Source organism: Rhinatrema bivittatum, chromosome 2 (assembly GCF_901001135.1).
Source record: "Rhinatrema bivittatum chromosome 2, aRhiBiv1.1, whole genome shotgun sequence".
NCBI classification, from domain to species: domain Eukaryota; kingdom Metazoa; phylum Chordata; class Amphibia; order Gymnophiona; family Rhinatrematidae; genus Rhinatrema; species Rhinatrema bivittatum.
This window is the reverse complement of record NC_042616.1, coordinates 58493583-58507441: the sequence shown is the minus strand read 5'-3', so window position 1 is coordinate 58507441 and position 13859 is coordinate 58493583. Positions and strand designations below refer to the sequence as shown.

Sequence of the window (13859 nt, the reverse complement as noted above, 5' to 3'; positions counted from 1 at the left end):
GAAGATTTTCTTTTTGCCTGCATCTAAGAGAACTGTCGACAACACCTTGGTGGATGTCCCCGCTAATTTAACTAACTTTCTAGAGAATTCAGGAGAGGGAAATGTAGTGGGCCATGCTACTCTATTGGTGACTTTTGTTTTTATGCAGGATCATAATAATATTTTCTGTTTGTATTTTTGTAATAAAGATGTATTGTTCAAAGGTCAGAAAATTTGGATGTTCCCAGACTTAGCCAGAGTCACAAAGGAGCGTAGAAAGAAGTTCCTGGTTATGAAACCTGAAGTACTTTCCTCAGGGGCTACTTGTATTATACGTTATCCTTGTTAATGTGTAATAATTTTGGATGCTTCACGATTTATGTTTTTTGACCCAGTACAGATGAGGAAATTTATAGATGCTAAACGTGGTACTGTACTACACACTCCCTCTGCTAGTGAGGGATCCTTTTGATTGGGTAGTGTTCTGCTCTGAAACTTTCATCCTTCATTTTTGTTTATAATTTGCCTCTGTGTTCTCAGCCATTCCCCATGGGTATTTGCTGTCCCGTCCCCCCCTTAATTTGGGGTCTAGTTGGTGTATGTCTTGGAATTTTGTTTTCTTCTTAACCATTTTCCTATTATGTTATATTTAACCATGTTTATTGCCTATTTTATTGTCAAATATTCAATATATTTGATTAAAATGTATAAATAAAAAGTGAAAATTTTTTTTTAAAAAGAAGCATCCTTTTTGACAAATGTGGTAAATGATTGAGTTACTGCATGAATAGGTCACTATGATTGTTTCCTTGTACAAAGTGATGCACTCAAGTGTAAGGTGATGCCCTTGAGAAGAGTAACTCAAATTAAATCTACACAATGCAGGTTCCATATTAGGAATCTCCATTCAAGGAAAAGGATCTAGGCGTCATTGTTGATAATACATTGAAATCTTCTGCTCAGTGAGCAGCAGCAGCCAAGAAAGCAAATAGAATGCTCAGGATTATTAGGAAGGATATGGAGAATAAAACAGAGAATATCATAATGCCTCTGTATCGCTTCATGGTGCGACCTCATCTTGACGATTGTGTGCAGTTCTGGTCACCACATCTCAAAAAATATATAGCAGAATTAGAAAAGGTACAAAGCAGAGCAATCAGGATGATAAAGGGGATGGAATGATTTCCCTATGAGGAAAGGCAAAGAGATGATTGAGGGGAGATAAGATAGAGGTCTCTAGAATAATGAGTGGAATGGAAAGAGTAAATGTTAGTTGTTTACTCTTTCAAAGAGTACAAAGACCAGGGGACACACAAGGAAGTTACTAGGTAACACATTTAAAACTAATGAGAGAAAACAAGCTCTGGAATTCATTGCCAGAGGATGTGGTGAAAGCTATTAATACAGCTGCATTTAAAAAAGGTTTGGACAAGTTCCTGGAGGAAAAGTCCATTAACCATTATTAAGGTAGAGTTGCAGAAATCCACTGCTTATCCTTGGGATAAGCAGCTTGGAATCTATCTAGCTCTTGGGATCCTGCCAGCCACTTGTGACCTGGATTGGCCACTGATGGAAACAGGATACTGGGCTTGATGGACCTTTAGTTTGACCCAGCATGGCAAGTCTTATGCTCTTATACAGGATTGTTCATTTTTTAACAAAAACTAAAGCACATGTTCTGATGCCACTTCTGTCCTTGTCATCAGTTTTCTCCTGTCCCTCCACTTTTTTTGCTTTGTCATTGATCTTTGGGCAGTTGCCTTTTCTGGTTCTCTTTGCTGTGATTTGAATAGGCTTTTTACACCTTCTCCTCCCTCCTCCCAGAAGACCCTGATGATAAGTTAGTGGTAAACACCGAATGGGTGCCACGCTTCTCCTTACTTTCTACTTCGTCCCTCCTCCCAGGAATGAATGAAGATCACCTCCTTTATACCCCTTTCAAAAGGCCACTGGATCTCTCTGGCCGAGAGACTCCTCTGGAGGAACGACTGTCTTGATGATGGAGGCTAAGTTCTTCTGGAAAGGGGAATTTAGGTAGCAACCATAATAAAGCCAGATTCCAAACCTTCAACAAAAAAAAAAAAAGGAAGGACTGAGGGAACTTCCTTCAGCCAAACTTCACAAAAAAGGGAAAAACTGATCCATGAGTAACAGGAAAATGGAGAACTCTCTTCTGCCTTACAAAATCCAGACCTTAATCCATAAGGCCCAAAAGTCTCCCTTTTCCTAAAAAGAAAAGAAAACAGGAGCAAGCACAGATTAACCCTATGCTGGTGCCTCTGGTTTTTACAGAGCTAGGACATTGCCAGTGCAGCAGCCCACATAGGGGAGCTGTTCAACCAATAGAGAATACTTCTTCTCTCCCTACAATGATGATGGTAGAGTTTCAGTTGGATTCTACAAGTCAGCTTTTTAAATCCTAATTAGGCAAGCGAAGCTTCTCTGTCTCCTGTACACAACATACAGTGGATGCAATTCAACTCTTCTTTGTGCACCATAGTATCCAGCACGCATGCCAAACCCTTTATTGAGAGGGGACAGATACACTAAAGTCACAACTGATTGGCCAGACCTGTTCTGTTACATCACCTCATTCCAACTCTAGGAAAGAAAAGGTCTTAAAATTCTATACAAAAATACAGTAGGTAGAAAATAACACACAACAAGGTTTCCATTCAAGGATTTTGATTCGAGCCCCAGCTGCAGCATGAGGCATGAGGCCACGGGGCTGAGCAGCTTTTCATCACTTGGGAATCATGTCAAGTATGTTATAAGGGCAACCATCCAACATAAAGGGGATGGAATGGCTCCTTGAAAGAAAAGCTAAACAGGTTAGGGCTCTTCAGCCCAGAAAAGAGATAGCTGAGAGGAAATATGATAGAAGAATGTGGTAGAACAGGCATGCAGGGTGTGGAGGAGGAGCCTAGTGGTTAGAGCAGTGGGCTGCAAACCGGGGAAAGCAGCATTCAAATTTCACTGTCACTCCTAGTAACCTTGTGCAAGTCACTTCACCCTCTCCATTGCCTCAGTAACAAAATTAGATTGTAAGCCCTCTGGAGATAGGGGAAATACCTCAGTACCTGAATGTAATCTGCCATGAAGTGCTGAAAAGCAGAATATAAAAATCTAAAATAAATATTTACCCTTTCAAATAGAACTAGGGGACAATCCTTGAAACTAATAAGTAGCACATTTAAAACAAATCAGAGAAAGTATTTTTTCACTCAGTGCACAATTAAACTGTAGAATTTGTTGCCAGAGGATGTGGTGAAAGAAATTAGCATAGCTGGGTTCAAAAAAAGGGCTTAGACAAGTTCCACGAGAAAAGTCCATAAACTATTATTAGCCATGTAGACTTGGGGAAAGCCACTGCTTATCCCTGGTTATGCAAACACAGAGGGCAATAATAGAAATAGGTTCTCTAATATTCAATAATGTTAACCCCACAATCAATGCGAACCAGAATATCATCACATCCCACAAACTTATATATAAACATCATTGGTTAGTTAGTATCATGTGTCTAGTCAGGATGTATTATTCTTAATAAACATTTTTTTATGTTTATATATAAGTTTGTGGGATGTGATGATATTTTGGTTCTCATTGATTGTGGGGTTAACATTATCCCTGGTTATGAGCAAGAAGGACTGGATCTATTCTTTGGGAACCTGCCAGGTACTTGTGACCCAGAATGGACACTGTCAGAGACAGGATGCTGGACTTGATGGACCTTTGGTGTGACCCAGTATAGCATTTCTTATGTTGTTATGTTAATGACATCACAGAATCTCCTCTTACCCAATGACCCTGTAGCAGCAGCAGCATTGGCATTCAGAGGTTCCCAAGCCTGGATCCTGCTGTTTGCGCCAACCTAGAACTGGGAGTGCTGCAGAGGTGTTCAGTAGTGATATGCTCTGGCTGGCACCTGGCTCTAGAGGGAGCTCCTATTCATTGCTTTTGACGAGGAAATGCTCATTGAAGTACTTTGGATCAAATAACGCAAATAGATACCTGCATTTCTATCATTTACACATCCTTCTCTGTTGATTGAAGGCCCATTTGTTCTGGAACACAACAGCCATAATTTTCCTTTCATTTGTCTGCTGTACCTCAGATACCCACATTGCACAATGCCATGCATTTTTCCTACCAATTTTCTCCCATTAAAAAATTGTTGCACTTGGAGGTGTACCCTTGTCCTGGAGCAGTGTAGAACGGCTCCCCGGTAGGGACCAGGAAGCACCTGCCCACAGGGGGTGGAGCACAGGAGGAGACAGAGGCTAGGAAGAGCTTCACCACTGGTGATGGAGTCTTGGCTGGAGGACTCTGGACACACGTGGGGCATGGAGTAGGAAAGCGAAATCAGGTCCTCTAGAGACTTGGGAGTCTCACGGACGGAGAGTTCAACTTTGAGAGCACTGGAGAGACCATCTAGGAAGATGGCTTGCAGACAATCTTCCTGCCACCTGAGCTCAGTAGCCAGGGTCCTGAATTCCACCGTATACTCTGAGAGGGTCTGAGAACCTTGATGGAGGTGGAGTAGATTATGGCTGGCTACAGCTTGGTGGCCTGGGTCTCTGAAGGTCTGCTTGAAGAGAGCAACAAACTCGGATGACTTGGAAAGCAGGGGATCGGAGCGTTTCCACAATGGAGAGGCCCATGCAAGAGCGTTTCCACAATGGAGAGCGTTTCCACAATGGAGAGCCCATGCAAGAACCTTCCCCTCTAGGAGGGAAAGGACACTTTAGTTGTTTCCTTCAGGAACAAGGAACAGAAGTGTGGGTCCCCATTGTGTCGTGGAGGTGTAGGGAGTGCCAACGATGCTTTGGGTTGTATAGAGGCCGATAGGCCCACGGGATTGGCCAGAGCTGTATCTCGCAGCTGGGAACGGAGCTCTTCCACCGAAGAGGCTAACGATTCCAAAGCTCTGCGATGTTCTTGGACTGTGGCAGCCAAACCCTGTAGGGCCCTGGAGGTGGGATACTCCGCCAAGTCCATGGTCTTGGCAACCTGTTGCACTTGCAGGTGGACCCTTGCCCTGGAGCAGTGTAGAACGGCTCCCTGGTAGGGACCAGGAAGCACCTGCCCCCAGGGGGCAGAGCACAGGAGGAGACAGAGGCTAGGAAGTGCTTCACCACTGGAAGCCCGTGGTCCCCCCGGGTGGAGCCCGTAGGGACCCAGGCCGCTTGGACTTAGGTGGGCCTCACAGGGTCTCCCGGAGAGGTAGTAGAGAGGTGTGCCCATGAGCAGCAAGAGAGTGTGGTTGGTCACTAGGCTGTAGGCCTGGAGAATCAGGGAAGGCCAATACAGCGTAGGCGATGACAAGGCAAGGGACAAAGCCAGAATCAAGAGATGTGGTCAATGACAGCCGGGGTCAGGTTCCGAGGATCAGTCCGAGGAGTGTCAGCCAAAGCAGGGGTCAGATACCAGGAATCAGTCCGAGAGTAGTCAACAAGCAGGGGTCAAGTTCCAGAGGTCAGACGAGGTCACAAAGGCAGGCAGGGGTCAAGATCCAGGCAGCGAGCAGAATGGTCAATGGAGCAGGCAGAGGTCAGTACCAGAGAGACAGTCTGAAGTTTCTACCTGGGGAGACAGGACAGACAGATGCTGGAACAGAAGGACACTGGAACAGGAGGATACTGGAACAAGGCTGGAACAGTAGAAGGCTGGAACAGTAGGATGCTGGAACAAGGATGGAACAAGACTGTGAACGTGGAGGCAAACTAGTACACATACAGTGCCGACCCAATTGCCAAGGCAAGGAAGTGCAGGCAGGAACTTCCTTAAGTAGTACGTTCAATCAGGACATGCCGCGGAGCTAGGACCCGCCCCTGGCCCTACAAGAGACTGGGCAGTCCGCACGCGCGCGTGTAGGGGCGTGGCCAACGCCACGGAGGACGCCAAACTCCAGAGTGAGGCCTGATGTGCAGTGGAAGGCCCAGCGACCACCGCCGCGGGACGCCTAGGCCTGGAGGCGCTTGCAGCTGCCGCTGGGGAGGCCAACCCGTGACCTGCAGAGGAACTAGCAAGGTGAGCAGGCCCGTGCGCGGGCCAAAAGTGGACAGGGCGCGCAACAAAAATAGAAATGAACTGTTAAACTTTCCCAGGAAATATATTTAAATTAATAATACAATCCAGTTTTTTATATTTTTATATTTATATTTATTCCTATAACTGTATAATACTTGTGCACATTCTTGTTTTCTTGTATTTTTCCAATCTTTCATCCATAGGACTGACACCCTTTCAATCTAGAGAATTTTCCAATACAGTTAGTTTCTTAAGAACGTAAGAACATAAGAACATGCCATGCTGGGTCAGACCAAGGGTCCATCAAGCCCAGCATCCTGTTTCCAACAGAGGCCAAACCAGGCCACAAGAACCTGGCAATTACCCAAACACTAAGAAAAGTATTTGTGTCCTATAAGAGGGCTCCACTGTAGCTGAAACTTTGTATTTGCATAGCATTAATTTCATCAAGGTATTTGGTGACTCTTCAGGAAACAAAAGAGTGAACTCTAAGATGTCACCAGAAATCCCTGATGAAAATGTTGCCTTTTATTTTACTATTGTTGTTGAATGATTTCTAGGAATTGCTGATGTTCATGCCCTTCTTCTTATGGATATTTTCTGTTTTTCATTCTTTTTCAGGCCTCTCCTCAAACATTTCCACTGCTTCAACACCTAGTTGTGATGCTTCAACTCCCAAGACCCTCCTACCACTACAGGCTTTCCCAATAAGCACCCCTGAATGTGAAGCTGAGCTGGCTGTGGATTCTTTGTTCCGCACTGAAAGCACATCTGAGTTCCTGAAAGCTAAGACAGGAGATAGGCCTCAACCAGAAGGGGCAAGTTATGACATGGCCATAGGAGGCCCGCCTACTGGTTTGCCACTGACATCAGCTGAATTAAAAGAATGCAGCCCCTCTGTTGATCAAGATGCTTTGGCAACGCTCAAAGAATGTGCCGACACCAAGACTCACAATGAGCCCCTGAATATGGATACTCTGGATACCAGAATAGTGATGGGTCAAGAAACACAGTGCAGCAACAACGAAACAGGTGCAGGTGATGTACTGCATGGCTTGCTCTTAGACAGTAAATTGTCCATTGTGAACACATCAGGCACAACACTAAAATCAGGAACTTCAGAGACTGTTTCTGAAGAAGAAAGAAGTGATACAGAAGACACAATTCTGGAGTACAGTCTGGAGAGTGACCTGACTGCAGAAAAACTTAGCACCAAGGGGATGTCCATAAAATATCCTTGTCCGGCAACAAATGCCTGCAGTTCTCAGCCTTTCAACCAGTTGCACTTGGAACATGAAGAATCAAGAAGAGAAACTACTCTAACAGAGCAGTTGCTTTCTCAGGGTGAAACCATGACTGATGTGCCTTCATTCTCTTCTGAACCCACCAAAGATCCCCACACTGATTCTCCCACCACGAAGCCCCAGCCCTTACAAAACGTGCAGGCCTGGAGCATGGATTCAGACCTCTATTTTACAGCTCCTTCAACTCCTACTAAGACCACATACCCTCACCTTAAACATCATTCGTACTTAAGAGACAGTCTGAACGAGGACCAGAATGATATGGAAAATGAAGGCTTATGCTCCCCTCCTACATCTCCATCAGGATCCTACATCACTGCAGATGGAAGCAGCTGGGCCTCATCAGGCACATCCAGTGCATCTCCTTCATGTTCCCCGAATTTGATGGCTGAATCAGAAGCCATGGATGCCCCGACTGCTGGTGTGGAATTGCTTTATGGACTTGTTGAAGATTTTTCTGATGTCCCAAGCACTTCTTATATTTCGTTTCAACTAAATGAGAAGGAGACCTGCACCATACCTAGAACAGATTCCTCTGGAAGTAACCAAGGTCAGTTCTCACTGTCAGTTAGTGAGAAGATGAAAGATGAGGACACAGACTATGGACAACATAGTTCAGAGATAGAAGAAAAAGAGTGGGACTCCAGGTTTTCCTCTTCTTTGGCAACTGTTCCTCAAAAGGATGAAGCTGAAGATCCTAGTGAATCTGTGACCGCCATAAACCTCACCAATCCAAAGCAACTGGAAACCCTCCATTCTTCACATCAATTTTCCAATATCATCCCAGAACTTCACTCATTAAATGAGCCTAACAGTACACCTGGTGCAAGCTGTTATCCAGAAACGGAAGCAGCCACAAGTGGAGACCCTGACATGACTTCCTCCACTGAGCTGCCATTTGATTTCATTGGAATTAATCCAGAGGGTACAGAGAATGATCAGATGATCCCTGCCGATTTGCTGCCCTTTTGTGGAAGTTTGATCTTTGAGGCAGAATCAATGGAAATCACTTTGTTTCCCCAAGGAGAATCTGTTGAGAATGATGTGATCTGTGATGCTGAAGATGATGATAGCACCTCTGCTTCTTTCTTACATTCTTTGTCAGAGTCTTCCATTAATGAAGGAGTGGATGAATCCTTTGCTTATCAAGATGACACCTCAGAGTCCTTTGATTCAGCATCATATGATGGAGAAGAAGATGAGAAACTTTATAGTACTGAACAGTATGCTGTGGTATCAGATGCCATTCAAGGATGCACAGCAGCTCCTGGGGATGAAGAGAAGGAGTCCCCAGACTTTGGAAGTGAGAGTGAAATGGAGACTTCTTCTGACTCATCTGATGCAGATGAAGAATGTGCCGTGTTTACAGCTCTTGATATAGATCCAAACAGCCTTACTACAGCAGAAGAACAAATTGCATCAGAATTGCACTTATTGGCTGATCCTCCTCATCACGCATTTCAACAGCAGAAGGTAGAAGAAGTAATCAGTGAAAGTGAAGAAAAAGAAGGACATGAAACATGCTCTTTAGCCCAAGCTGAGCTGCCAGAAAAAACAGAGGATGCTGGGATACCACCCCAATCAATAGATCCAAGATTAGAAGACCTCACTGTCATTCAAGAGAGTGCAACTGAGCCTGAAAATAGTTCATGGAATCCATCCATGGATCCCATTGACAGCAGCAGCAGTAGCGCTTCACAAACAGATAAAAACAACTCTTTAGGGCCAGGTTGTGAACTGCAAAATGAATCAAGTCCTGCTAAACCCTGCACTACATTTTTAGAATCTGATCTAGTCTTGTACATGACTGCATCAGCGCAAGCAGAAAACAACCAGGAGGAAATTGGATCTGTATCCGAAAATTCTGCAGAGCAACAGACGTCCTTGTCAGAGATGGAAGAAGCTCTGGAAACAGATGTTCTAACTGATGGAGAGTGTTTAATTGCTTGCTTTGACACTGATGAAGAACTTGAGACATTTACAGCATTCTATGAGCCCCCAAATCATGCAGTGCTATTAGGCAAGGCTGCAGATGTACATTTAGAAACTGACAATGCAGAAGTAAGGCAGGATCAGAATGAAAGAGAGTCAACTATGGCAGCATTGACCAAGCTAAAACCATTTCCTCTCGGTGTTGCTGAATTAGAAAACAAAAGCTATTTTGAAGTTGAGTCAAGTGCTCTTCAAGTAGAAGAGGCTTTGGTTGAGTCTGAAGAACAATTATTAAAATCTGTAGAAATGGATAGTACCATAAAGGTAGAATTACCAGCAAACGTGGCCATTGTTGAAAAAACTGAATTAGAAAGAGTTTTGCAAATTTCAGAACTGAAAAAGAGAGAGGAAACATCAGAAATTGAGACAGAAATGACTTGTGAACTGTTTTCACAGCAGCCAGAGGAGACCAGGTTTGAAATTATGCCAGCAGAAGAATGCCTGATTGCCTGTTTTGACTCTGACGAAGAGCTGGAGGACCTCTCTTCCCTTGATCAAGTCAATAACAACGATGAACACGTGGAGGGTTATCCTGCAACACAGTCACTAACAAGACAAAAAGAAGAAACTAGAGACAAAAATGAACAAATGGAGAAAATGACAGCAAGTACAGATTTGCAACCAGTGTTAGCATTTTCAAAAACACCTATGGAAGCTTGTGAGCAAGAAGTCACTGCAAGAGCACTGCAAATGAGTACTGTGTCCAAGATAAATGTGCAGGATGAAAGGGATTTCTCAGCATCACTAGCCCTGGCTACAAACAGAAATGACTCAAGAGAGGTCCAAGCAACTGCAGCTGAGCAGCAAGTATATACCGAAAGCCCTTCTGAACAATGCCCACTACAGTCAGAGGTAGCAGAGACCAGCAATTCCAGTCTAAGAGAAACTACAGTAGAAGTAAAAGGCATCATATTTTCTACTAGAGACATGTTTTCTGAAAACGTGTTATGCCCAGAAATGAGCACAAAAATACAAATGTGTCAAAAACAAGATAAAGTGAGAGAAGATATCATAGAAGGGGTAGGATTTTCTGATAAAGTTAACTTACAGTCAAAGTTAGCTTTGGATGAGCCATCTGCTGCAGAGGTCCATCCAAAGGATGTTACTGAGATACAAGAAAGCTTGAGCGAGTGTGTCACAGTCAGGGAACATGAACTGAGAGATCAGGAAAGAGACAGCAATTCATGCACAAAAACAGGTGAAAAGGCCTCCAAGAGTTTGGTGCCAGAGAGTGTACAGTACAGCAAAAGAGAAATCTCTCCTGTAGGATCTGATTTGGATCTCAGAGGCAAAGAAGGCACAAAGGAACTGGAGTTATATATGCAAAAAGCCTCAATGCCACAATCACCAGAATTAGAAACGCAAGTTCCAAGAGTCAGTGAGCTGCCTGAAAATAGCAGTAGAACAGGACACATACCAAACGTGGAGGCTGGAGACCAATCCCCCTCCAAAGAACCACCCGATAGAGAGAATACATGTCATCATTATGAGAAGAAGGAGGAAGGCATGAGTAACCTATCAGCTCTAGATCCCGAAAATATAAAGAATGTGCTGAAAGAACTCAAGGAATGCACGTGTCCTATTTTTCAGGATAAAAATAACGGCATAACAGTTACAGAAGAGATGAAATCTAATCTTACTTCAGAACAAAGTTCAGATTTAATAGATCAACATATATCCAAGAATAAGACTATGACTAAAGGATCAGTTTCAGAAACTCATCTATCCACATGCATTTTAGAACAGCTGTCTGGTGATCTGGGCCTGAAAGACAGTAAAGATACAGACCCAGAAAAAAGAATATGTGCAGGTATCAGTGACAATCTGATAAGTGAAGAGCCACTTGTGGAGAAGCAGGACTCATCTTCTCCTAAGCTGTCTTTACATATGTCCTGCATACAAGAGTCACCCATGGACACATATTGCACTTCATTGTCATCTGGGGTGCCAAAGGATGCAGGTCCTGAATTAGGATATGATACAACAAAGAAGTCTCCTTTACTGTCAGATTCAAGCTCATGCCAGACCCCCAAAGAAAGGAGCACGTCACCTTCTAAAGGCAGCAAATTGACAGAGCCTATCAATGCAGTGGACATCCAGAAACCTGCATTTTCCAAGCAAGAGGAGAAAAGTAACCCGGAAAACATAAAAGGGAGTCAAGCACCCATAAAAGCTCAGGAGACTCGTTCTACATATCCAGTGTGTGCCAAGTCACATTCTGAGGTGTTAGAAAGGCCTTCCGTATCTTCAGAGCAAGATCAATGCACAGGTGAATCCGCTGGTCCACGCAGCCTGCTAACAGACGCTCCCTGCCACATAAATCAAAATTTAGGGATGAAAATCAGTGTTGCTGAAGAGTATCCTTGGGCAACAAGCACGAAGACATTCATAGGTAAAGCTGACCTCAAAGTCACCGAAAGTAGGTCAGCAAACCATTCTAGCTGCTCGGACTCCTCTGGTGCCTTTTCATTGCAAACATCTGAACAAGAAAGGTTGGGCAGCCTGCAAGAAATAACCAGCATGTTGCAGGGCTCCTTTGGTAAGTTGGAGGCCTTAGAACTGGGAATGCGGCCTTCTTGTCTTGAAAGTAGTCCATTATCAGTGGAGCTCCCAATTGATTTTTCCGTCTTGAAAGACAGTGGCTTAATGGAACCTAAAGAGATTTTGCCAGCTGCGCTGCAGACCAACCAAACAAAAACTTCATTCCCCTGTGGTCTTAAGGTGCAGCCTCAAGTAGCATGGGGGGAAGAATCATATCATTTCATGGAAGAAACTTCAGAGGCGGCATCCACTCAGGAGAATGATGAAATGCATTCCAAAAACAGGAAGGAAGATGGGCTTCTGAATAAGCTCAGTGAGCCTACGGTGGCAGATAGTCTGAGAGAGCAAGATACCATCATCTTTAGAGAAGAAGATTACTGGGATAACAATGTAGAGGCAACTAGTCCAGAGAGTAGCGAGACACTTGAGAAAACCGAGGTAAAATCACAAGACCTGCAGCATCCAAAAGCAAATGATAACCAGGAAATCCAAATTTCAAGTGCATTAGAGGATGGTAGAGGCAGTAAAGAGTACAAAAAACCTCATGAATCACCTAATGTGACCAGGCCATCTGATCTAGTGCATGAGCAGCAAGCTGATTTCGCACATTGTCAGACATCTAAACCTTTTCAGGTTGGTGATTCACAGCTTCAGTCTCCATTGCAGGAGTCTTCCACAGTCCCATCTTTCTTTCATGTTCCACTAGAGATGTCCTCAACTCATTCTCCTCTCCGTGATGCATCCCCCACTCCTCCATGCACTGGTGCCATTGAACTACCTCTGCCATGTTTATCCTCCCCATCCCGTCATCCAGATGACAGTGTTCAAGACCAAGGGGACACCTCAGAACTTCCTGTATCTGAAGCAAGCTCAAACATAGAGGACATTCATGCTGAACACCAGTCATCAGTACTGCTGGAGTCCAAAAAATATTTAGCAGGTAAATTGTTGGTGTTCTCTTACTTGTTAATTGATTATCTTCTATTCCTAAATAGGTCCCTCATTTGCTCCATGCACTTCCCAAAGACTGTGTGTGTGTGTGTGTGTTGATGGGGGGAGTGGTGGGTGGGAATCCATAGGTCATGGCACTGGAGCATTATGTATTATCCAAGGACCTTTCCCCCCTTACAATCATCCCATTATAAAGCAGACAAGGCAGTGTTGCTCCTCTTTCCAGAGCATGCCCAGTGCTGGTCTAGAAGTCGGAAACAGGTTTCACTTCCTTCTCTTTCTCCCACTCCCCCAAACCTTTGCAACACCCTTGGTCCTAGAGTACATGAGTTGTAGGAGCCCAAGTTGGGAATTATACCCAGATATTTCACAGAGCAGAAAATGGCACTGTCTTTGTGCATTGAACCAGCTGTTACGTCACTATTTTGTTCTAACATTTGGAAACAAGAGTGTTTGTGGTTGTGCTGTATATGGTAGTTTGATTGCGTGCTCTTTTTGTTGATTGGTTCAATGAGCAGCAACACGGGTGCCATAGTTCAGGGATGACCAACTCTGGTTCTCAAGAGCCACAAACAGGTCTGGTATATCAGGATATCCAGAACGATTATACATGAGATAGATTTGCATGCACTGTCTCCCTTGAATGCATATATATCTCATATCTATTCATTATGGATATCCTGATATACCAGACCTGTTTATGGCTCTTGAGGATCGGAGTTGGCCACCCCTGCCATAGTTGATTCCCAAACAACTTAGAATTCACATTTTGCCAATACTTTCCATATATTAGTGAATCTCCCCAGTCTTCTTGCCTCATCATAGTGTTGATTATGAATTTGGTGAGCGGGAGGCTCCAGGGTGCGGATATTCACAAATATTTTGTTTGAGTTAACAGAGGAGCGTAGGGTTGGCCCACTTGCCGTGCTATTGTTTTTTTCAGATGATTGGTGGGGACAGAGGGGATTGGCCCTCTAACAGTGCAAGTTATTTTAACTGATTGGGGGAATGGGGAGGGGTTCTGCTGCTAACTTTTTTTTTAGCTTATATTCATTTAGT

At 44.0% G+C, this 13859-nt stretch overlaps 1 protein-coding gene across 1 annotated transcript in view; it reads left to right on the top strand.

The window, feature by feature from the left end:
- Positions 1 to 8729: 8729 nt before the first annotated feature.
- Positions 8730 to 13859, top strand: part of LOC115083997 (NAC-alpha domain-containing protein 1-like) — a 56552-nt gene continuing 51422 nt past the window's right edge. Inside the window, exon 1 of the mRNA XM_029588226.1 lies at positions 8730 to 12789. Coding sequence (XP_029444086.1) covers positions 8979 to 12789 — 3811 coding nt within the window. The 5' untranslated portion in view covers positions 8730 to 8978. The remainder of the gene's footprint in view (positions 12790 to 13859) is intronic.